The 24,918-nt window shown below is 49.9% G+C and overlaps 1 protein-coding gene across 1 annotated transcript; it reads right to left on the bottom strand.

The window, feature by feature from the left end:
• Positions 1-1,078: 1,078 nt before the first annotated feature.
• Positions 1,079-18,485, bottom strand: OXTR (oxytocin receptor). The gene is made up of 2 exons (XM_070391540.1): positions 17,481-18,485; positions 1,079-1,436 (listed from the first exon to the last, which is right to left on the bottom strand). The coding sequence occupies exons 1-2, from the start codon at positions 18,397-18,399 to the stop codon at positions 1,189-1,191; spliced, it is 1,167 nt and encodes a 388-aa protein (XP_070247641.1). The 5' UTR covers positions 18,400-18,485; the 3' UTR covers positions 1,079-1,188.
• Between the last annotated feature and the right edge of the window lie 6,433 nt (positions 18,486-24,918).

The raw sequence follows: 24,918 nt of genomic DNA, 5'->3' as shown, positions 1-24,918 counted from the left end.
TCCTTCGACTTTAACAGTGACACCCACTCCTCCATTTTCGATGCTGGGCTGGCATTGCCCTCAATGACCACTTCATCAAGTTCATTTCCTGCTGTGACAATGAATTTGGCTACAGCAATAGGTGGTGGACGTATGGCCCACATGGCCTCCAAGGAGTCAGAGCCCCCTGGACCACCAGCCCCAGCGAGAGGAAGACAGGCCCTCAGCTGCTGGGGAGTCCTTGCCCGAAATCAATCCCCCAACACACTGAGAATCTTCTGACCTCCACAGTTTCCACCCAGACCCCCTGAAGAAGGGGAGGGGCTTAGGGAGCCCTACCTTGTCATGTACCATCAATAATATTCACTGTACCCAGCAAAAAAAAAAAAAAAAAAAGGAAGAAACAAAAAGAAATACAATTGATTTTTGTATAATGACCTTGTACTCTGAAATTTTGCTGAACTCATTAATTTTAATGGGTGTGTGTATGTGTACACATTCCTTAGAATTTTCTATGAATAAAATATCATGTCATCTACAAAGAGATTTACTTATTTTCCAATTTGGATCCCTTTTACTTCTTTCTTTCCCACTTGCTACTTAAATATTAGCTTGTTAAACATTTTAAACCCAAGTTTTAATGGGCTGCTTGTGCCAAACTGCCTCGTAGGGGAATCTCCTGTTCCCAGGGCCATCCTCTGACAAGAGGATGCTGGGTCAGCCACGCAGAGGCACACACTCTCTGGGGTCAGGAGGCTATGAGCACCACCACCCCATCTGAGGCCCTGCTCCCACTCCTTACTCCAAGTTCAGGACACTAGGCTTCCATATATAATTGGTCACCAACTGTACACTTACTACTTTTCACAAGATCACAGAGTAAAGGAGAAAAGAGATACTAGAGTGAAAGTACAGGCCCGGGAAACACAAACAACCCGCCCAGCAGCCAGGCAGCAGTGGGGTGGGGGCAGCAGAAGTAGCTGTGGGAACCAGGGGAGCTCCCAGGACAGTCTGGTGACTGAGTCACCCTATCACCTTCCCCCGTGCAGACCACTTCCCCTCCTGTGTCAGGATCCCTCCCCACGCAAGCTGCCCCGAGGTGCGGAGGTGTACAAACTGAAAGGTACCTATACATCAATGGCCACGGCCACCAAGGAGCGGACTGTCCTGTCACACAACCTGATGGAAAGAGGCAGTCAGCCAGGCTGGTCACAGGGAGGAGAGCTGTGAGGAGCTCCTCTGGCTGGAGCTGTGCCGGCTCAGGACAAAGGTGGAGGAGTTGCTCTTTTTGCTCACGCTTGTCTCCCCAGGCCGAGAGCCCCTCCGGTAGCTGGAGGAGCAACAGAGGACGCGCTGCACAAGCTCGTGGAAGAGGTGGCCTGTGAAGAGCATGTAGATCCAGGGGTTGCAGCAGCTGTTGAGGCTGGCCAGGAGCATGGCGATGATGAAAGCCGAGGCTGCAGGGGTTGGGGGTGCAGAGAGAAAAGAGAACAGGGCATCAGGACTGGAGTGCTAACCACGGTTTCCTGAGAGCAGCTTTTTTCTAGTACCAGGAGCTGGGCCACAGACAGAGTACTAAACAGAAAAGCCTGGCCCTGGCTGGTATGCTCAGTGGTTAGAACAGCCGTGGGCAAACTACGCCCACGGGCCAGATCCGGCCAGTTTGAAATGAATAAAACTAAAAAAAAAAAAGACCGTACCCTTTTATGTAATGATGTTTACTTTGAATTTATATTAGTTCACACAAACACTCCATCCATGCTTTTGTTCCGGCCCTCTGGTCCAGTTTAAGAACCCATTGTGGCCCTCGAGTCAAAAAGTTTGCCCACCCCTGGGTTAGAATGTCGGCCCATTCACTAAAGGGTCACAGGTTCGAATCCCGGTCAAGGGCACGTAGCTAGGTTGCAGGTTCAATCCCGATGTGTCTCTCTCACATCAATGGTTCTCTCTCTCTTTCTCCCTCTCTTCCTCCCTCCCTTCCATTCTCTAAAAATCAATGGGAAAAAAATATCCTCTGGCCCTAGCCAGTCTTTCTCAGTGGTTAGAACATCAGCCCGAGGACTAAAGGGTCTCAGATTCAATTCCAGTCAAGGGCATGTATCTCGGTTGCAGGCTCCCCAGCCCTGGTCCGGGCACATGCGGGAGGCAACCAATCCATATTTCTCTCTCTATGTCTCCCCCCCCCCCCCCCCCCCGCTCCCTTCCACTCTCTCTAAGAAAAAAAAAAAAAATCAATGGAAAAAATATCCTTGGGTAAGGATTAACAAAAAAATATAATAAAGAGACAAAATCTGTCTTCCTTCCACATCCTTGCTCTGGTTGTGCACTCAGACTGCCCCCAAGCCCTCCCAGGCTCAGCCAGCCCTGGAAGGCTCCAGGTCATTCTCTCATCAAACACCTCCCACTGCATGCTTCCACCAGCAGGAGCTGCCCCACAGCCACCTGTTGGTTCACCACTCACCCAGTAGGTGGGAGTGCCTACAGCTCAGAGTCCAAGAGCGCAGAGTCTGGAAGCTGCTAGACCTTGTTTGTATTCTAGCCCCATCAGGGACAAATGATTTTAACTCCCCCCAAACTTCTGTTTCCTAATCTCTAAGTGGGGACAAGTGTACACAAACCCCACAGGAATGCTGTAAGGATTAATGAGTCCCCAGAACATAGTTAAGTGCCCAGTACATTGCTGGCTGCCACCACAGCCATGTGCCAGGCACCAGGCTAGGCACTGGGAACACAAAAATAAAATGAGTGGCACCATGAGGTGGGAACACTGAGGAGGGATGCAACTCTCTAGGAGCGAATCACAGTGGGCCCCAGAGAAACCAGCGTTGGAGCTGACACCTGAAGGATGCTCATGAATGCTCCAGGCAGGGAAGGGAGGAGGGAATGACACAGGCAAGGGCATGGTGGCCAGAAAGTGGATGCTATCTGTGAAGATGCCCCTAAGAGCACTGCTTTGACATGACAATGAAATTTACCCCCCCCCCCCCAAAAAGTGACACTAAAATTAAATGAGGCCCTGTGTACAAGCCATTATCCTGAAGACTTACTGAGTTTCAGGCAGAATTAGTGATCAGCAATCAACTTCATGACATTACTTATCAAAAATGTCACAAATTTAACCTTCAAAGAGAAAGAGAAGTCCTAACCCTAAATACTTCTACGTAGTAGGAGGAGAGAAAAATCTGGGTTTCTTTCAATGGACTTAAATCAGCCAAACTTCAGACATCTCCCATCAACAGAGAAGGACCGGCAGCACCTCCAGAAACCCAAGGAAAATCGTATTTCCAAGGATTCTATTCACAACCACATCCTCATGAGTGAAGCAACTGCAAAGGCTGGGAAAATCCTCTGGTCTTCCGTCTCTTCTGGGAAAAGTTTTCAAAAAATAACTCCAGGACTCAAAAGCTAAATTCAGGAAAGGATTTTTCATGGGAATGCTGGAGTTTCGAGATCTAGATGCCACCATGGATGAAACCTGACAAGCTCAGGGGAGGCCTGCATGGCGGGCCTTACAGACTCCGAGACTGAACGGAACTATATAGGATGGTCTGATCATAAAAATTCCTAACTAAAAGCTGGTTATGGCAGCTAGTGACATCCTAGGCCTGTAGCTTCCTTGACAAAGGTTAATCTTTACCTCAAGTGAGCCTGTGTATTGTCTTTTTGTAACTAAGATAACATGCCTTTGAAATATGAGTAATGTTCTTTCCCAGACCCCCTCAGGGCACACCCACTGCTGGGAGACCAGGGAACCCCTCATTGCCATATTGCTCCCTGAATACCATCTCTGTGTGTTGTAAATGTAACTATCCTGTACCCACCAATGTAAAGTAAGTATATGTCTCTCCATTTTGCTTTTCATGCAATCCCAGAGATTTCCCTACTTTACCTCTCTCACCCCCTTAATCTACCACCAATGGATTTCCTGTAACCCCTCTTATGGCTCCTCCTTTGATGCTAACGTATGAAATAAACTGCCATTTTCCAAAGCACTTTCTCAACCTGTTGAGATTTTGCTTCCAAGCAACTATAGTCAGTTTGACTCAAAAGAACTCATAAAAAGTCTCTACAGGTCTGGACATTTCTTACACCAATACCACCATCAATGCAGAATAGAGCTATTGGTCTGCAACGTGTCCTAGCACTAAAGGGAGGAGGGTGGTTGTTTATGAAACAAATTCAGTGGTTCTCAAAGTGGGGTACCCTAGATCAGCGGGAACTTGTTAGAAAAGCCGGTCCCCAGGCCCCACCCTAAACCTAAGGAATCAGAATCCTGGGGGCATGGTTGAGTGGTTGATCGTAAACAGCCCTCCAGGGGAGTATGACCCACACCCAAGTGTGAGAAGCACTGGTCTGATTACTTGGTGCACCTGGAACCAAAACAAGCTAAGGCAGACCAAAAAAATAAAAAATAAAAATCTTGCAAAAGAGAAAGTTTAGGGAACAAAAGAAGAAAATCAAACCCTTAGACTAAAATAATTTAAAAGAGAGAGTGAAGAGGAGAAAAGCCAATGATACTGAATTTTTCACTTTCTAGAAAAGAGAACGAAAAAAATATTTGCTTTGATTTGAATGGGCAAGAAGATGAATTTAAGTTTAGAAATTCTGGTGAAATATCACCAAGACTAAGAATACATCATAATTAAAGATACAAAATGAAAGAGACAAAATCAACACATGAAAATGAAACTTTTAAAAGGCATCGAAAATAATCTATCAGACACCAGGGGAAAAATGTAGGCGTCTGAGGCTATACAATGGGATAGATGAAGTTCAGGCTTAGACAGAAAGGCACCGGGATTTACCTAGCTGTGTAGTTAACGGTATAATCTTAGTTGATTTAAGCTACTTGCCTTCATTTAAGCTACTTGCCTCACTCTTACATGTGGATCTTTGTAATTTATTTATCCTATTTTTTAAAAACTTACATAAACAACACAAAAGTAAACAGCTGATAAATTCTGAGGGGCCATGGCCAGCACCTCTGCCCCCCACCTGGTGGCCACAGACACAAATAACGTGCCTGGCCACAGGCAAGCCTCTCTACGCTTATCCTGCTCACATCAAGCTGCCAATGCTAAGGACACATTTGGACTTCTTTTAGTTGACACATATCCTAATCACCCAAAACCTGAGAGTACTCCCCGTGGTGAGATTTCAAATCATAGCAGGAAGGAGAGCTACTTGGGAATAAAAAACAGGGACTATGGTGGACATTTCAAAGGGGAAAAGCAGCAGGAATAAAAGACACACAGGTGAGAACGCTCCGGAGAGAGCATTCAGGGACTGCCAGAGCTGGAGAAGAGCAGTTTCATGGGAGAAGAGACTGGAAAGAGCCGGGATGAGGAGGACTTTGAATCCAGGCTGAGTCTGCACTGGAGTCTACAGGCAATGGGCAGCCACGGATGGTTCCAGCAGACGAGTGACTGCACCTCAACTGCTGTCTGCACTTACTACATCTTGTTTAGGCTACAACATTGCCCTTCCATAGGGTTGTTACAGAGACCTTATACCCCTGACCCTCACCCCAGCCTAAAATATCTACTATTTGGCCTTTTACAGAAAAAGTTAGTCAATCCTTGATGTCTAAAGCAGGGGCCAGTGTTAAAAAGCATAGAAAAGGGCTCAGAAAGGGGAGAGGCGGACCGCCAGGGCAAGCTCAGCCCTCTGCTCCCCACATTAACAGGAGGACCTATCTTTGCTTTCCAGTTACCCAGGCCTGGCACAAATCCTCGCTCTGCCACTTTGCAACTGTGTGCTCTTGGACAAACTACCTAACCTCCCTTAACCTCAGTTTCCCCATCTGTGAAACAGTAATAATAAAAATAACTTCTTTACAGAATCCTTGCCAACTTTCATTAGACAGGGTTCCAAGTGCTCACCATGACTCCTGGCACTCAACTCCAGTAAACACTTAATAAAGCTTAGCAATTGTCATTACTACTACAATGATGTGTACGTGCTCAATAAATGTTACTTTTCTTATCAATACCAGAGTTAGTGCCGATGCATGTGAAACAATGGGGGAGGCTGCTCCCTGGGCTGGGCTGTGTCTTGGAATCTGAGGCAGCCCGGTATGGGACACAGGACAGAGGACACTCACAAGGACTTTGGGAAAACTGAAGAAAAAAATATGAAAGAGCTTTGTAAATGGCAAAGTGTTTGTTCAAGTACTTAGCATCATTATTATTAATGGTTATGAGATATGATTAACTGAATAGTTTTTTAAAGCCCAAGGTCTGGGGACTCCTGATCCCAGGCTGATTAAAGAAAGTGTCCTTTGCTATTTTTGCCATGACTTCAAGGATTAAAAACAAAAAAACAAAAACAAAAAAACATGATCAAGACTCAGAGCCCTGGACTGGGTTACATGACACCAAAGGAACTTCAGATGATCCTTTTCGGAAAATCTTACCCTGCCAGAAACCCAAAAGGGAAGGTGGTAGCAACTCTCCAATGGACCCCCCACAAAAACAACACCTTTCCCCGACTCGCCCTGGTGCCTGCACACTGCTCTGTGGTTCCTGCCTCGAAGGGGGGGCAAGTGGGAGGCACTGGTCCAGGGATTGGTCATCATACCTGCTGGACCTCAAGCTGGGAAAAGGAGAAGAAGAGGGATGGGGAGAAAGGGGGAGGGGGAGGGGAAAGAAGACAGAGGAAGGGGGAGGGAGAGGGAGATTATGAGACATCCATATATCCTTTCATGCTACTCTGGGTGCCAGCCACTGAGTCAGGCCTGGGGAACCTGCCCTCAAGGGATTTACAAACACCAGTGGAAAGAGAGAAGTACAAGACAGGCACTCTATTACACAGGGAGTGGCAGCATTTGGGGGAGAAGCTGGTGGACCCAAGACTGGGGACCACAGGTGATCTTTAGGGAGAGGCTCCAAGCAGGGAAGGTAAGCAGAAATGGCCACGTGCCAAAAGCAGACATCTAATGCTGGGTAACTGTACTCCAGGAGACAGAAATCACTCTGCATTTCCACTCGGCACCGTGATTCATGGAGAGGCGGGAGGCTGAGGGCCACCCCAGGACTGTCTGCCCGAGATCCGTCTACCAGGCCCGGCTTTACTCAAGCCAGGAGAACTCCCCTGTTTGGATATCCCAGCACTTCCTCCACTCAAATTTCCCAGCACTCCTGTCACTGAAGGCCCAAATTAGCCCAGAACAGCTGACGCACAGCTGCCCAAGGCCTCTCTGGGCTGTGCTGTCCCTGAGGTGGTTCACGTACAATTCAAAGACATGGCTCAGCCGACATCTCTGCTCTCATCTGAATCAAATCAAGCTCATCAACTTTTATACTCCAGAAACCAACAACTAGGTTCAAGGCCTCCCCACTCCCCCATGTCAGTACCCCTCTGCCCACCCAGGAAATCAGGAATTAGGGTCTAAGTCCTTTATTCCTATGGGGCTGTGTAGAACTTGGGAGTTGTGGTCTAAGGAAGACCCTTTTTTTTTTTTTTTTTTTTTACTGTACAGGTATATACTAGTAAAGACTGAAAAGCAATATGTATCACAGAGGGCCTTCTTTGAAAAGGCCACAACTTGACAACATTGGAATTGTTCTAAAAATTGGAATTGTTCTAAAAATCACAAGTGTGTGATCATCCTATGTATTATAGGGTCAGGATTAACAGCCAAATTTGTGGGCTACAGAGTGTTACAGGGGCTTCTATTACATCACTGCTCAAATCTAGGGGACATGTTCTGCTCTCTGGACTGAACCTGAGGAATAGCCACATTCTGAAAACAGAAGGGCAGGAGCCTTTGACAAACGACCAGCCCTTCTCTACCCCGAGGGGACAACAGGGCCCTGCAGCCCATTGGACCATATGTGTAAAGGCAAATTGCATGTTTTGGTAAAAGAGAAAAGATATTAAAGACTTACTACTCAATAGGCCAGCTCATGGGCATTGCATAGACACCACCTGGATGCTTGTAAAAATGCAAACCCCACCCAGTCCTCCTGAATCAGAATTTGCATTTTAACAAGATCCCCCACATGATTTGTGTACACACTGACGTTTGAGAAGTATTCCTCTATTAGGCGAAAAATAAATTAACTGTCTAATGATCTCAACATGGCTTCTTTACATAGTCAGCTCCTACTCATCCTTCAAAACCCTTTCCAAATGTTGCTTCCTCTCTGAAGTCCTCCTGATTTTTCCCCCAGAAAGAAAATCAATGAATCCTTCTTAGGGCACTCACAGTACTTGATAAATAAATACTTCTCTTACAGCATCATCCCTTCATACCATTGTTATTTATGTTTATAACCTGTGGCTTTCATTCGTGGCTCTGTCCCTGGCGAGCAAAGACTTGAACTGAAGCATGAAATTAGCAGACAGAAGTCCTGATACATCAGCCACCTCCACTAGCACATCGGAAAGGCAAAAGGACAGTTTCCCAGCTTGATGACAGGAGATGGCTCCTAACAAGATGACTGGACTCAAGTGTAATTCCCTCTAGAAAAATTAAATTCACACCCAGATATCAGGGTCAGGTGGCGGGAAAGAGAAACAGGATGAACAGTGTGAGGCATGGGCCCTGGAGGGCAGAGACCGTGGTACTGGAGCATCTGGCAAATGGGTAGAAAATGCCAGCTTCTGGGGAGCACTCTGTTCTTAACCCCTCGGTGCCCAGGAGGGAGGATCACAGGAATCAGGGGCTGGGACACTGAAGACCACCTGGTTACACCCCATTCCTGTCCACCTGTCACACCAGGGTCCCTTGTTTCCAAAACCCAGAGCTAGAACCTCCCCACCGCATCTCCTGCTGTCTCCTCCAGTTTTGCTTTAGCTCGAGACACTCTCGCTCCCACCACCCCTGGGCTGGCCACCATTCCTCAACTGAGACTGCAGCCCCGCAGCTACAACGCTGCTCTTGAGGTCCAAGCAATTCCCACCCCTCACTGCACTGCACTGACTTACCTCAGGACCCTGGCCCATCTTGAACTTTCTTTTTTTTTTCTTTATTGATTAAGGTATTACATATGTGTCCTTATCACCCCATTGCCTCCCCACCCCCCACTCATGCCCTCACCCCCACCCCCCCAGTGTCTGTGTCCATTGGTTAGGCTTATATGCATGCATACAAGTCCTTTGGTTGAACTTTCTTTTTTAAAAGCTAACATTTATTGTCCTAGCCAGTTTGGCTCAGACTGAAGGGTCCCAGGTTTGATTCCTGTCAAAGGCATGTACTAGGGTTGCAGGTTTCTCTCTGGCCCAGGCCCGGGTCATGGCTCCTGCAGGAGGCAACCAATCGATGTGTTTCTCTCACATCAATGTTTCTCTCTGCTTTTCACTCTCTCTTCCACTTTCTCTAAAAATCAATGGAAAAATATCCTTGGGTGAGGTTTAAAAATAAGTAAAATAAAATAAAATAAAAGCAAACATTTATTGAGCACTTACTATATGGTAGGCACTATGCCACTGGCATATTCCACCCCCTTCCCAACCTAAACTCTATTCTTTTTTTAAAAAGTATTTTTATTGATTTCAGAGAGAGAGGAAGAGAGAGATAGAAACATCAATGATGAGAGGGAATCATTGATTGGCTGCCTCCTGCATGCCCCCCACTGGGGATCGAGCCCGCAACACAGACATGTGCCCCTGACTGGAATTGAGACCGGGACTCTTCAGTCCGCAGGCCAATGCTCTATCCACTGAGCCAAACCAGCTAGGGCTAAACTCTATTTTTAACCCCAGAAAACTGAGGTCTAGGCAGGTTTGGGGGTCACTGCTGCCACTCCATCTGACTACCCCATGGGACATAAGAACCCAACACCAGCCTGGCGGACACTGGGGGTGTCCCTCCCAGAGGTCCGAGGTATACCCAGAATTCTGGGGCCAACCTTGGCCTGACTGTCACAGGGTTATGAATACAGCAGCTGTTGGCCTTGGGAGGGCAGGTGAAGGCCTAAGGGGGGCTCCCTGCAAGCTCTCCTCACCGAGGGCTGGCAGACCCCGGCAAAGGCCGTGCAGACAGAACCCTCGGGAGACACGGAACAACCGGTGGTAGAATGAACGCACTGGCGTTCAGAGGAGGAAGGAGACCCCTGGCTGGGGAGACAGAGAGAGTTTCATGAAAGGGGCCCTGGAAGAGGCTGCCAGGTGCCGTGTTGGGGTTGTCCCTGCACAGCTCCTGAGAGCATCCTTCTCACAGACCCTGAGGTCAATGGCACCCCCTGGAGGTGTGCACAAAGCAGCCCACACTGGAACTGGGCTCTGAAAGATGGGTCTCCACAGAAGAGACAGGGGTGGGCCCTCCTTGGTGAGAAACTGTCAGCGTGAGAGCCAAGCAAAAGGACTTGTGGGAAGGGGCCAGTCGGCAGGCCTGGAAGGGGACACGAGGCCAACGGGCCAGAGCCCAGGCAAGGTGACAAGGTGCACTCATCTGCTGGATGTCAGTTCAGGCCAGGCCTGCATGTGGCTCTAAACTACTGCTTCTCAACCAGACGACTGCCCCTTCGGGGACCTGGGCAGTGTCTGGAGATGGTTTTGGTGGTCACACTGGGGGGGGGGGGGGGGGTGCAGTAGCATCTAGTGGGTAGGGCCAGGGATGCTGCTAAACCTACTACAGGGCACGAGACAGCAGCCCCTCCCGACACCACACTAAAACAAAGATTATCTGGCCCAAAATGTCAATGGCCAAAGTTGAAAACCTCTGCTCTCAACCAAGAAGGTGGTAATGAAAAGGAAACGGGAAGTGTGACGTGGGGTGTGTGCTGAGCTATGGGGATCAGTGGACAGCGGGGGAAGCCAAGCGACAGACGTCGAGCCCAGAGTGCTGAGAGGGCAGTGCCGATAGTGGCCATGAGGCTGGGTGTTGCCGGAAGGAGCCCAGGTCACAGAGTGGGTGCAGGGCTCTGGTATGGTGCGCCTGGGAGAGAGCCAGGAATCAGCTTTTTAAAAAAGTGCCAGCAGATCCCGACACTCAGGCAAATAGAACACTGAAAATGCTGGCCTGGGACAGGCCCGGTGCAATCTAGCAGTGTCTGAGATGAGGCGACTGGGTTCAATCCCAGCTCCACCAGTCACTCAGTGTGCTCCCTGAGCCTCAGTGTCCTAATCTGTAAAATGGGGATAATGCCCCCTTCCCTGGTTGTGTTTGGGTGAGGAAAGATGGGGCCAGATACAGGGTCTGGCACTTAACAAGGGGTGGTACTGATATCAGCTAATCCAACTCCTCACCTCACTGAAACTGATACCCAGACAGGGCATCGTGTCCCGTCGGGAGGTACCATCTCCATTGTGCACATAGGAATGGCAAAGGCCACAGACCACCCGGAGGCATGCCCCACAGGGACTCTCATCACTTCCCAGTGCTATCTCAGGGTCCAGGGACTCTGGCTGGTGGGGACTAACATATAGGGTCCAGCAGAGCACCATTCAGCCTCGACCCAGCCCCCAGAAGTGAGCCTATGGGTTTGCCTTTGCTTCCAACAGCTAGCACAAGGTGGTGGGGTCATCAGGCGGGCCAGCCCCTGAGGCAGCTGACAGGCCAGCCCTGACCCCAGGCCTCACCGAGTTCCTCCAGAGAGCTGATCTCCTCCCACACCCCTGTCCCCCTCTCCCCAACCCACTCAGACACCCATCAAATGGGAAAAAATATGTAGCAAAGCCTCCCCCAACAGATTTTTATTTTTTGCTGCTATTAATCAAATCTTTAAAAAGAAGAAAAGTCACCTTTGGCCAGAAACTCAAAGGGAAAACATTAGCACTAGCCAAGAACGTAAAAGAACTTGCAATTGCTTAATCAGACAAGAGTATGGTCCTTACCTGTCCCTCTAATTGCAATTTATACCCAAAAGGGCCAAGCTAAGACCTCCCTGTCCAGTCTCCTCCAGCCCAACCTTTCCCACCGCTTTCCGTACCAGGGGGTCGCCTGAAGAGCAGGCCCCTCTCCAAGCTGCCCACCCACACCTTGGGCACAGTGTCCTTGTAAGGTGGCAGGCCACACTGGAGGGGCCTCGGTTCCACAAAAACAGGGAGGGGCTGGGAAGCTATCATCAGATGGGAAACACTTAAAACCAGGCCTCTGAGCATTTCAACCTTCCTTCTGGTACCACACTCCTGACAGGTGTTTGGTTGCCCCGGAGATGGGGCATTTACTTCTTCACCAGGTAGCCAGTTCTGCTGCTGAAGGGCTGCTTAGAAAGTCCTATTTCTCTAAGTCCAGCTCTACACACGCATCCCTGTCCTTTCTCCTGCACTTCCCTCCTCCATGTCCCACGTATCTGTTCAGCAAGCATTGGTTGAGATCCCCATGGGTGCCCAGCCTGTGCTAGGCACCAGGCACACACCAGTGAACAGGACAGGCAGTGTCCCTGTTGTGACAAGGCTCACAGTTCCCCTCTCCAGTCTTCACTAGCCTCTCCTCCACATACCAACCTGCCTAGACACAGCGCCTATTGTCCAGCAGGCTCTGCTTGCACCTCTTCCCCCTCCACCCAGGCTCTCAAGAGAAAAATGTCCATCTGCTCCCACAGGAATAAATGCCCACATCTCAGTCAACCCCGAGAATGCAAACAAGACCTTTAACATGTGGAATGGGGGAGGGGAGAAGAGTGACCCTGATCATGTGGCCCCCACGTGCCACCCTTCACAGCATGTCATCTTCGTATTAACTCCACGGGTTTGCTACCTTTGTTATGCACAGGAGGAAGCGGAGGCTCAGAGAGATGAAACCACTTGCTCAAGGACACACAGGAGAAAACAGCCAGCAGCCTCCAAACACAGGTTAGCTGTGTTGCCCTTTCCCTGCATCTGTGGAGCCCAGGACCCTATGGTGCCCGCCCGCTGTCCTGGCCGATGCAGTGGAGGCCCTGCTCTGTTCTCTGGGCATTTCTTGCTCCTGTGGAAATCAGCAAGTTCGAGAGAAAAGGGGACTATTCTGAAAGATGAATATGGCTCATCTATGAATGAACTGTGAGTGAGATTTTCCTTTAATTCAAAAGGTTCTCCTCTAGCTTCCCAGCTTCTGAGAATGGAGACTAGACAGGGGCCACTGCTTGGTGTGTTCAGGCAGCACATCCCAACCCATCTGCCAACCTGCCCCCCTTCTCTCTCACCTATGCCTCCTGGAGTGGGCACTTCACAAGGGACACACTGGAAGGGGAGAACTAGGGACAGAGATTAAAAATCAGCTCACCATACCCAATCTGCATCCACCAACCCCTGGAAAAAGGGACACACCCTCACTATCTTCTCCCTCAGAACTACCTCAGGGCTGGAGTTCTTGGTATCAGCAGCAAAACAAACTTCAGCAAGTTCAAGGGGAAGGTTGGTGCCAAGGCTTTGGCTGTGGAATCTGATTCTGAAGGATACAGGTGGGGCTTGTCACACCTGCATGGATGGGTGTCTGGTCTCAGCCCTCCTCCTGCAGTCCCCAGGCTCACCTAGTCAGCACTCCGGCATGTGGCTGCTTTAAAGGGGAGGGGAGGCTCATTAAATTACCACCATGTGACCTGTCCAATACCTGGAGGCTTGACAGAGGCAGCCCACTATCGCTCTTATCACTCATTGTTTTTACTTCCAATCAGTGGAAATACTGAAACTGAGTTTTCCTCTTAGCTCGGCTCTTAGGGAATGAAGCCCTGTGTGCAGCTCACCTCCACACAGAGACTTTATTATTGCTGTGATTATAATTGTCTTACTCTTTTGTCCCCTTATCTAAGTTTCCTTATGTCTACTTTATCTTGCTGTAGTACCTGAATCTTAGTGCCCCACCTCAAATTATTTTTGGAATAAGGCAGTGATGGCGAACCTATGACACGCGTGTCAGAGGTGACATGTGAACTCATTTTTTTGGTTGATTTTTCTTTGTTAAATGGCATTTAAATATACAAAATAAATATCAAAAATATAAGTCTTTGTTTTACTATGGTTGCAAATATAAAAAAATTTCTATATGTGACACGGCACCAGAGTTAAATTAGGGTTTTTCAAAATGCTGACACGCCGAGCTCAAAAGGTTCGCCATCACTGGAATAAGGTGAGCTCTCAGCCCATAAAGGCAGTCCCTGGTTTGAATGAAGGTGTAAGCGTTGGGGGAGAGGGCAGTCAGGGGAGAGCATTGTAAAAGGGGCACCTGGGTTTGGAGAGAACACCTGAGAGCGAGCCCTGCTGGAGGCAGGGACCTATATCCTGCAAGAGGCCTCGGCCAGCATGACTTCCCCAGCCGTTCTGCTCTGTAGCTGCTTCTGGTTCTGTTTTCCAGATGAAGCTACTGGCAGAAGAGATCCCACGTCTGGCCCCTGCTGCCCCAGTCTGAGTCTGTCCGTCCAGGGGTTTCCCTGAAGAATGTCACGCTGTCCACAACAAGCTCCCAGAGCTCCATTCTCCACTTCCAGGCAGTAAGCAGAGCAAGGAGCCCTGACCTAGGTATTTTGCATCTCTTGTAAATCACCTTCCTCTTGGACAGGAGAGTGGGGGCTATGCACTGATTCCACTTTGCTGATCAACATCTCCTGAGTAACTTGAGAGCATCTTTCTTTGAATCTTTCCTTAACGCTTGCCGACAATTTCTAGACTGAGTCATATCTCCAAGGTAACTGTAAATACCATCATTTGCCCAGTCGGCTACTTGCAATTATCCAGATTAATGTCAAGTGGGCACAGGATGTGTATTCTGGCTGAGCCCACGTCCACTCGGAACCCTGCATGCCTTGGCCAGGCTGGCGGCCAGAGCCCGAGTCCTCTCCCACGTGGGCTGGCACCTGCTCCTGGCAACACGCTGGAGGTGGGGGGGGGGGGGGTGCTGGCGACATGTAGCCATGAATCCCCTGTGGTCTGCATTTGTACTCTTCTCCAGCACCCAGGACAGAATGCCCCGGAGGACCAGGGGACCTGGGCTTTTCATGTGAGACCCAACCCTGAACTAGGAAAAAGCAAAGGAGCAAAGGGAAGAAAGACATGAGGTTCCGATTCAGAGAGTCCATTTCCTTCCCTGCTCCTGGAGCATGAGCATGAGCCCGTCTCTATGAAGGCCTCGCCCCAGGATACCCTCCGGGGACCAGAAGGGCTCTACCCTCACTTTACCCAAGGGGCACTTTCTCTTCTCTTTTCCTGTGTCTTGTTTTTAAGACAGACAAATAAATTGCCTGGTGTACTTTTTGTTGTTGTTATTAATCCTCACCCTAGGATATTTTTTCCATTTTTTTTTCTTTTTCTTTTTTTTAGAGAGAGTGGAAGGGAAGGAGAAAGGGAGACAAGGACGAGGAGGAGGAGAAGAAGAAAGAGAGAGACAGAGACAGACACAGAGACAGACGCATCGACAGGTTGCCTCCCACACGGGGCCAGGATCAAACTTGCAACCCAGATACATGCCCTTGACTAGGAATTGAACCTGCGGCCCTTCGGTGAGAGGGCTAACACTCTGACCACTGAACACTCTGGTCAAGGCAACTCGGGGTACTTTTAAAGTGTAGAAAAGATATACACTTCACTGGGTGATTATGACATTTGCTGAACACATACTCTCAATCTTTGGGGAGAAAAGTGAGAAAGAGGTGAGCAGGTGAGGGGATGGACACAGGAAGTCATATAGAAGGGAGGGAGGAGGGGGAAAAATCACCAGGGAGGAAAATAAATGGGAGTGGTGAGGAGGCTACAAAGAGAGGAGTCAGAGTATTTGCCGAATGAAAAAAATGAATGCTGAAATGTCCTCACCTAAAAGTCAGATACTAAGGGTCAAGGGGAAGCGGGGATCCCTCACCAAAAGCCCCACAGCTAGTAAGGGTTGGAGGGAGCACTAGATCCCAGGTCTCCCCAATATGCAGTCTAAGGGAGCGTCAGTCTCACTTCCTCAAGGGCTGGTGTTTGAGCTCCTCAAGACCTGGGTCTGGTCTCTCCAGGAGCCTGCCCAGGAATGGATGGCCTGGTGTCTCATTTTACCTACAACACCTCACTGCTGGCTTCTGCCCAACCTAACTCCCGAATAAGAGCCCTAGCCCAGGAAGAAATGGGGGGTGGATAGGAAACCCCAGCTCTCATGGCTGCTCTGCCTCTGACTTGCTGTGTGACCTGGAGGAAGTGCCTTCCCCTCTCTGGATCCCTGAATCCCCTCTATAAGGTGTGACCAGGGACTGGGTGATGAAGCCAGGCTGGCTTTGCTGAGTCCTCTCAGCAACCTTACCCCTCACAGCTAGAATGGCATAACAAAGGTGCTCAATAAATATTGAAGACAACTGACCCAGGAATAATGCTAGACTACCTGGGAGGGCTGGGAAAGCCAGGAGTCTGTGGTTTTGGGGAGAGAGCAAAGCAAAGTTACCCAGCTGAATGAAGGGAGGTTTCTGCTTGCACCGGATGGTTGTGTTTGAGACTCTTGGAAGCAGTAATGATTATATCAGGAAATGGGACATTTGCGCTGTCTCAAAGGCAGGTAGGATAAAAGCAAACCCCTTGGTATCTCCTGACAAACACTGGAGTCCCGGGCATCCCAGTGCAGTTTTATGTGCTTACCCTCAAACAAAAAGGTGTGACTTATTCACCACCACTGATTACCCCTCCTACACTTTGCAAATTGTGGGCAATGAGACAGCCTGGAGCTCCTAGCCACCCAGAGACAGCCCCTAGCGCTCCCCCCTCCCCCCCAGCCCATAGTGCTCTCTGCTTCCCCAAACTCCCTCCCCACAGGTCACCCCATTCTTTCCTCTCCTCCTCTTCTACCAATCACCCAAACACCAGCCAAGCTTGGACACCCTCAGCACTGACCTCCATAGTTTTTTAACTGGAGGGCAAGTTCCCCACCTACAGAAATCACCCAAATCTCCCCGTCAAATTTGAAAATGTGGATCCTTGCTCCCCTCTCTCCCCCCACAGCCCCAGCAGAAGCACATTCCCTAGCCCCCACGCTTGCCTATAGCACCAGGTGTTACCTCTCTACCACCTCCACCAAACCAGAGCTCAGAGACTCATCGCCACCTTCCCAGGTTGCCCCGCCCAGCACCCTCTCAGCACTTGGTTGGACCAATCCAGTCACCCATCTACCACTGCCCTTATCAGAACCAGAACCTGTGGGTTCAGGCTGACTTGAACTTAGAATGGAAGTTCAACGCAAAGTGAACTTAAAGTGGAGGGATCTTGAAGTTGGGCCGGGGTTCAAGAGTGACCTCCACCACTCGCCAACAATGCTTAAACGCAGTCACTTGAACCTCCGTTTCCTGGTCCGTAATGAGGAACCATTACCATGTGCAGCGCAAGGACTGTGCTAAGGATTTTATGTGCATTTTTCTCATTTCATTCCCTACTGCCGAGTGAGAACTGGTACTTTCATCATTACTGTCATTTTACAAAAGAGGAAGTCGGGGCTCAGGGAAGTTACACCTAAAATCACTTGGCCTGTGGATGATGGAGCCATGCATAAATCAAACCCAGCTCTGCAGGATTCCCACCCCACCCCCAAACCCCCAGATCCCTGGATGTGCGGAGGCAGCAGAAGCAGGGCCCTGCCCAGCCAGCATGCTTGCTCCTCCCGGTCTCCCGCCCCGCGCTACCTTCCTTGGGCGCATTGGCGTCCCAGACGCTCCACATCTGCACAAAGAAGAATGGTGTCCAGCACACGATGAAGGCCAGCACGATGATGAAGGTCATCTTGACCGTGCGGATCTTGGCCCTGGAGATGAGCTTGACGCTGCTGACTCGAGCCAGGGCCGCGCCCTCCCTACTGCCCGCCATGGCGCCCTCGGGCCCCTTGGCCGCCCCCTCCGCTGCCGTCTTGATCCGAAAATTCTGCCAGATCTTGAAGCAGATGAGGCTGTAGCAGGCGGTCAGCACGATGACCGGCACGATGTACACGGCGAGGGTAATCCACGTGACGTAGGCCTTGGGCCCCCAGGGCTGGATGAAGCCGGCCCAGCAGTCGAAGACGCCATCAGCCACCTCGCGTATGGAGAATATGTGCACCTGCGGGGCGCTGGCCACCAGGCAGCCCACCCACGTGATGAGCACGGCCAGGCGGTCCGCGCGGCGGCGCAGGGTGCGCAGCGGCTGGCAGATGGCCAGGCAGCGGTCCAGCGACATAAGCAGCAGCAGATAGGTGGAGGCGAACATGCCCACAACCTGTAAGTACTTGACCAGGCGGCACAACAGGTCAGGGCCGTAGAAGCGGAAGGTGATGTCCCACAGCAGCTGTGGCAGCACCTGGAACACCGCCACCACCAAGTCGGCAATGCTCAGGTGCTTCATGAAGAAGAAGAGGCGCGAGTGCTTGTGGCGCGTGGTGCGCAGCGCCAGCAGGACGCAGGCGTTGCCGCTCAGTGCCAGGAAGAGGATGAGGCACAGCACAGCCACCTCCACGCGCGCAAGGGCCTCGTTGCGCTGCGGCCCGAGCGTGCGGTTGCCCTCTGCCCCTGGCGGTGCCGCACTCCCATTGACCACCTCGGCGCTCCAGTTGGCCTCAAGGGTACCCTCCATGACCGTGGCCACCGCTGCGTGATCCTGGCGTTTGGTGCTTTTTAAGGCGTGATGAGACGGGGCGGGACCCGACGGGGTAGGGCGCAACGGGGAGCCTCCTGGCGTACCTGGGGGCGGCTCTGATTTCTCTCCCGGAGACTCCGCGGGCAGATCTGCTGGGTGGGACCCTGAAACAAACCCCCAGAGCCTTGAAAAGACCACCACGGTTCTCTCCCGACGCACGTGCAGCGAAGGTGTCCCCTTCCCAGAACCCCAAATCCTCTGAGACTCAGGGCACAACTGCCAGCCCCGGGATTGCTCAGCCGCCACCCCAGAAATCCCCGTTTGCGGTACCTCCTCTGAGCCGCTGGAAATGAGCGCAAACCTACCGGACAGCCAGTTCCTTGAGGGATTCAGTCGCTTCGACAGAGGAGAGGGGAGAGTCCTAATCGGCCACTTTGCCCCAGGACTGGGACGCCTCCTAAACTAGCCACCTTCCCCAGGGATCCCCAAACTAGCTACCCGCCCCCAGGACTCTCAGCACTGCCATTTCCCGCGAGACCCCCAAACCTTTCCTAGTAAACGTTTCTCCCGTTACTTCCCCTGGAGATCCCCGGCAGCCCTTGCCTGGAAAACCACAGCTCAGGACCCCCCTGCAACCTCCTGTTTCTAAGACGCTTAACCATCCCCCCAACCCCGAATTTCCACAGCAGCTGCTTCCGTGGAACCCCAGCCCAGCAGTCCCTTCTAGGAAACCCTGCCTCAGTATCTGCCTCCAGGACGCCCAACCGCTGTTCCCAAAACCCCTCCCGCGGGGGTCCTCCCCGACCCAGTCCCCTCCCGAAGGGCGCTTCCCCAACCCAACACCCTCGGGCATTCCAACACGCATCTTGGTCCCTAGAGTCATGGGCTCTGCCACTTTACAATCTTGAGGCACCCCGCGCGCCTACAGGAACCAGGAGAGCGAGGCACTTCACCACTTTCACTTGGATCTGAAATGGCCCATCAGTCTCAGCCATCCCATCCACTGAGGGGCGGGATCCAGGTACCTGCACCGAATCCACAGACTGGCCTGAAGTTGGCTCCCGGAGTTGCACCACCGCGGAAGACTCCAAATATGCGTGCGCTCCCAGCCCAGGTTGGGGTGGCTGTGTTGGCGCCGTCTGACACTATATTAAGTTCTTGCACTCTGGAGCCTCCACAAAAATCCCCTCTCCCGCAGCCTGATGGTTGCAGGATGGGGACAGAGGCGAGCGAGGAGCGCCGCCGAGGCTGGTGCGCGCGGACAGCATCAGCCTGCGGTGTCGTCTGCCAGGGGCCGCTTTTCTGCAGCGAGTGACCGGGGCTGCACCACCACAGAAACCCGCCGGGGGGCGCAGAAGGTTGACAGAGCCGACCCCCACAGAGCCGGGTTAACCCGCTAGGCGTTGGCCTGAGCGGTAACCAGCAGGTTTATTTCAGAGGCTTAAAACTGGAAGGAAGGAACTTGTAAATAACCCTGTTGGTTTCTTCCTTTCTTGGTTCAGAAGCTGCAGACTCTCAGGCAATGGGAGGCTTGAGTCGCAGTGTTTTCCCGAGTAGATGGTGATGAAGTTGCAAAAGCATTTAACTGATATTTCCCATACACCAGGCAGGTTAATTTCAGGGCTTTTTTTTTCCCCTCCCAGGGGCTTGATGTGGTGGATTTACCAGTGAATCCGAGTAAGTCCTTGCGTTGGAATATTTTTGCTCATATTCCCATCCTTGAGGAATTAGAAATGCTGTCTGTTCTAATCAGCACGGGGAGGTCTTTGTTTTTTAAGTAGTTTTAGGGAGAGATCTCAAGGGGATGGAGGGTTATATCTTCATTTTAAAGTGATTCTGTTCATATGGGGCCCTAAATCATTTCTACCTCCTTGCCATGCTTCAAAATTAAAATCCTAAATAGTGCCAAAGGAAGGTTAAATGTTAAAGACTGCTTCTCTGGCTCCTAGCTCCTTTTCTATTCTAAAATCGTTGTGTGTTTTTTTGGAGTAATTTACAGTGGCTAGAATGAAGGCAGAAGAAAAAAGTGGAGATTCAAAAAATAACAGGGCTCTTTAAAATTTATTAAATGCGTATTTCCTCCTGACATTTCACTTCTCCTTTTCATTATGTGAACACAGCTGAGTTAGCCAAGGACCCTGTTTCCTGATTCCACAATTACAGTCCGATGCCAAGACTCCAGGCAGACCCTTAGGCAGCCCTGGGCCCGCGGTTCTAGTGGACTGCGCCTTCTAGGATGGGGCCTGGGAATTCCACTTCCTGCAACACTGCGAAGGGGTGAGGGCAAGAGTTGTCTTTTTCTTGCCCTTTGGATTTGTTTAGAAAAATTCAACTGAGTCCATTTTAAAGATCGTATTGGCTTTATTGGCCGAAGGGAGCGGGAACAAGGAGTTATACTAGGCAAAAAGTGGTTTGGTTATTGCAAGGTTACTTTCCCTGTAGGAGATGACGGTTTATCAGATAGATTACCTAATTAGTGCTGATCAGAGGACTCCTGGCCGGTTTAGGATTCCATCTCTGGGAGAGTCAAACTGTAATTAGGTTAAATCTCAGTTTGGCAATGTTGGACTTAGCATAAGTGACACCACTTGAGGCCTGTTGTCTTGTTTTTTTGGGTTTTTTTTAAAACAATATTAATAGTATCTGCCACACTAATTACAGATGAAAGTTTCAGACCACGCAGATGAAGATTAAGTGACCCTGGGCCTCCATTTCTCCATAAGTAAAATGAGGGCTGGTCAGTAGCTAATCTCTCAGATCACATCCTCTGGTTTTCTGAAGTTTTATGATCCATGCCACATCGGAGCTTAATTCTAGGGGGTAAAACACATTGGCCCCATCCCATGGCCAGATGAGGAGGGGTTTCCCCTAAACACCCTGAGGGGTAAGTTCTGGAAGGAAACCTTGGGCCTGAAGAGCCCAGCCTGCCCCTCACTCTGCAGAAAGAGAGCTGCCTGCAGGGAACAGTTTTCCTGGGCCACTTCTCCAGGGCTACACTCTTCCAGCCCACATGGGAGGCCTGCCCAGTCCTATGCAGAATTCTGGACACACTTAGCAGGACCATTCGGTCTCATACAATAGCTAAAATCTCATGTAGCCTTCAAGGGGGGGGGGGGGGGGGGGCGGGGGGAAAGAGTGAATGGTTTGATTCCCATTCATCTTGTTTTATTTCTCAAGTGTGCAAAAGCCAGGCGGGGGTGGGCGGAGGTGCTATTTACTGTGGGGTCCCTGTGAAGACTCCTCACAATGAATAAGGCATGCTCCCACCCCCAGTGCCTCCAGCTGAGGAGACGTTGCCCCCACCCCTCGTGAGCAGTGCTTTGCAAACAGGGAAGTATTGTACAACTCACTCTGTGTTATACTGACAGTCCTCACCCCAGGTCCATCCAATGAAAACTGTTTCTCATCCAATCAACCTCCATCTTATTAATCCTTCTGGATGGAGTTCCATGTGTCTTTTCAACTCAGTTAGCCAAACACCGTGTGTGTGTGTGTGTGTGTGTGTGTGTGTGTGTGTGTGTGACTGTGCCAGGCAAGGACAGTAACTCCTTTGAACCTAACTGGTGTGATGGGAATTCTAAATCGACCTCCTCAGGGACACCCTGTTTCTCTGACTACCCTGCCCTCTGAGAACTCCCCACTTTCTGAGCCTCTGCTGCGTGAGCGCAGGTTTGCACAGTGCAGATTTCACATGTAATGTGAATGTACTCAGTCTCCCCATTCCGTTGTAAGTGCCTAGTATCAATCCCATATATCAAAGTCCTTTATGTATTTACCTACCATCTTGCCTATCATACATACCTATCAATAAAAATATGTTGAGAAAATGGTTGCTGGACTACCCAAGAACATCCCTCAACAAATTAGTCACCAGGGGCAAACCTGTGCTTCCCAGAACAGTATTTCTGTGGAAATCAAGATGAGGAGGAATCTTTGTGAGAAAGCATGTTACTCATGCATATGTGCCATTCTTCCAGAGAGGACGTGATGACAGAGATAAGGCATGATGCTTCTAATTCCACAAACATGCCCACTGACAGTGGATGTCACAGCGCAACTATTTAGAAATTGGCATAAAAAAATGTTCTCCCTTGGTAGACACTGTTGGCCTAGGTTAAGACATAACTAGAGAGAAAAGCATTTTTCAGTAATCACAGACCTTGGAATAAAAACAGGCTGTTCTATTGCAGATGGAAAGCCTTATTCAGAGTCAGGATCTTTGAATTTGTGACTTCTTTTGGAGGATTAGGGCCTGGAAGAGTGGAGGGTCATTTAAAAGTGGCCATAAATCTCAAAACAAGCAGAATGGTTGTGATTCTCATGTCTATTTCACAGAGGAGGAAACAGGTTCAGAGAGGGAAGGGGGCTTGCCCACAGCCACACAACTGGTTAAAGAAGGCCAGCATGGCTGGCATGAAGCATGAGGCAAATGTAGAGAGGGTGGGAGAACCAGACCACCCCCTCTGGGAGCCATGGTGGGGACTTTGCTCTCTCTCTCTCTCTCTCTTTCTCTCTCAGGGTGCCAGGAAGATTTGGGGTTTTTAAGGAGAGCTGTGATCAGTGATAAGCATTTACATTGTGGGGGTGGGGGGCACAGATCGGAAGCAGGCAAATCAATTAAGAAGCTGTTGAGAATAGAGGTAGCCTGAATAGGGTGGTGCCCGGGGCCACATGGCAAGGACTTGCCCAGTGTCACAAGTGAAACTAGACCACACTCGCATTTGTCCATGGACCCAGCCACCCCTGTGCCATGAAAGGCCTGAGCAGCATTAAAGAGGCTCTGGAGGTGAACGCTGGAAAGACATTTTGGTAAAGCAGAGGGCGGCTGAGGAAAGGGGATAAGAGAGACCCCTGGAATCATGTGAGATCAGTCTAGATCAGTGGTTCTCAACCTTCCTAATGCCACGACCCTTTAATACAGTTCCTCATGTTGTGGTGACCCCCAACCATAAAATTATTTTCGTTGCTACTTCATAACTGTAATTTTGCTACTATTATGAATCATAATGTAAATATCTGATATGCAGGATGTATTTTCATTGTTACAAATTGAACATAATTAAAGCATAGTGATTACTCACAAAAACAATATGTAATTATATATGTGTTTTTCGATGGTCTGAGGCGAACCCTGTGAAAGGGTCATTCGACCCCCAAAAGGGTCGCGACCCACAGGTTGAGAACCGCTGGTCTAGATGCACACAGGACACGCAACTAAAACAAAGCTCTCTCTTCTGTCAACACTCCTGCCCATTTCTATCAGCTCCTAATAGGACTGAGAAGGAACCTGCAGGAAACTACAGTGACCTGACAGCTCTCAATACAAAGCTGTCCCAAGCCTCAGGCAGCCCCACCTCTCCTCCTCCACCAATTCCAACAACCATTCATTGTTCTTCTTTATTAAAAAAAGAAAGGAAGGAGGAAGGGAAGGAGGAAAGAAAGAGGGAAAGAGAGAGAGAGGAAGGGAAAAGATATTTCTTCCCAGAGGGGTAACTGACAGAAGTCTGCCTGGGATGTTGACCACCTTGTACTATTTCCTGTGCTCTGTTATGTACATATTTCCTAAGCACCTGCTGGGTGCCCAGTGGAGTGATCCTGAAAGGCAGTGCTGTGGGTCCAGAGTTGAACTCTACCAACCAGTGCTCCGGAGCCGGGTGAGAAAATCAAGGCAAGGGGAGGGACCAGAATCTCTGCCTGAATTCAGTTACAATGCCACCAGGAACGCACTGCCTGTTGTGGCCCATGGGCAAGCCCATGCCTGCCTGGCCCCATTTTCTTTCCTTAAAATGAGACAATCTCTACGGTCCCTCACAGCTCTTGCTTCCTATCATCCTCTAAGTCTGGGCAGCAAAACACACGTGGTGAAGCAGTGAGTATAGAACAGACAAATGAAGCATCCTCAGTGTCAACGAGGCTCAGGCACATAGTAGGTACTCAATAAACACTAACAGAAAGAATGAGTATGTGCTGTATGGGAAAGGCTAACACACTCTATAGAATGAGTGAGTCCAGCCAGTGAAATATTATCATTTTTCACCTAGCAGACAGATGAAAATGAAAAAGGAAAATGCCCCGGGGGGAGGGGAGAGGGGCAGAGGGTCTGATGCTCTCAAACATTGCTGACTGAAGGGAATGTATTTTGGAATAGCCTCCATAAGAGAAAACTGGACAATAGTATCAAAAGCCTGAATCCATGGATAATTATTGACACAGCGATTAACCCTTCTAAGTGATGTAACTTAAAGAAACAACTAGACAAAAAAGCAAAGAGAGGTATACAGGTTTAATAAAGCATTGTTGGTAACAGTGAAAAGGGATGAGTGGAACAAGACTAGTACTGTGCACATCCAGTGAAAAGCTATAGAGAAGTTAAAAATGATAGGGTGGATCTGTGTTAACTGACATGGAAGGTGGCGCGTACGTGTGTGTGTGTGTGTGTGTGTGTGTGTGTGTGTGTGTAGAAGAAGAAGAAGGGGGGGAGGATGGTAAAAGGGAGGAAACGGAGGAGGGGAAAGG

Source organism: Myotis yumanensis, unplaced genomic scaffold, assembly GCF_028538775.1.
Source record: "Myotis yumanensis isolate MYYU_CA2020_CCGP unplaced genomic scaffold, mMyoYum1.0.hap1 SCAF_14, whole genome shotgun sequence".
Classification (NCBI taxonomy): Eukaryota; Metazoa; Chordata; class Mammalia; order Chiroptera; family Vespertilionidae; genus Myotis; species Myotis yumanensis.
This window is presented reverse-complemented; position numbering and strand designations above follow the sequence as displayed.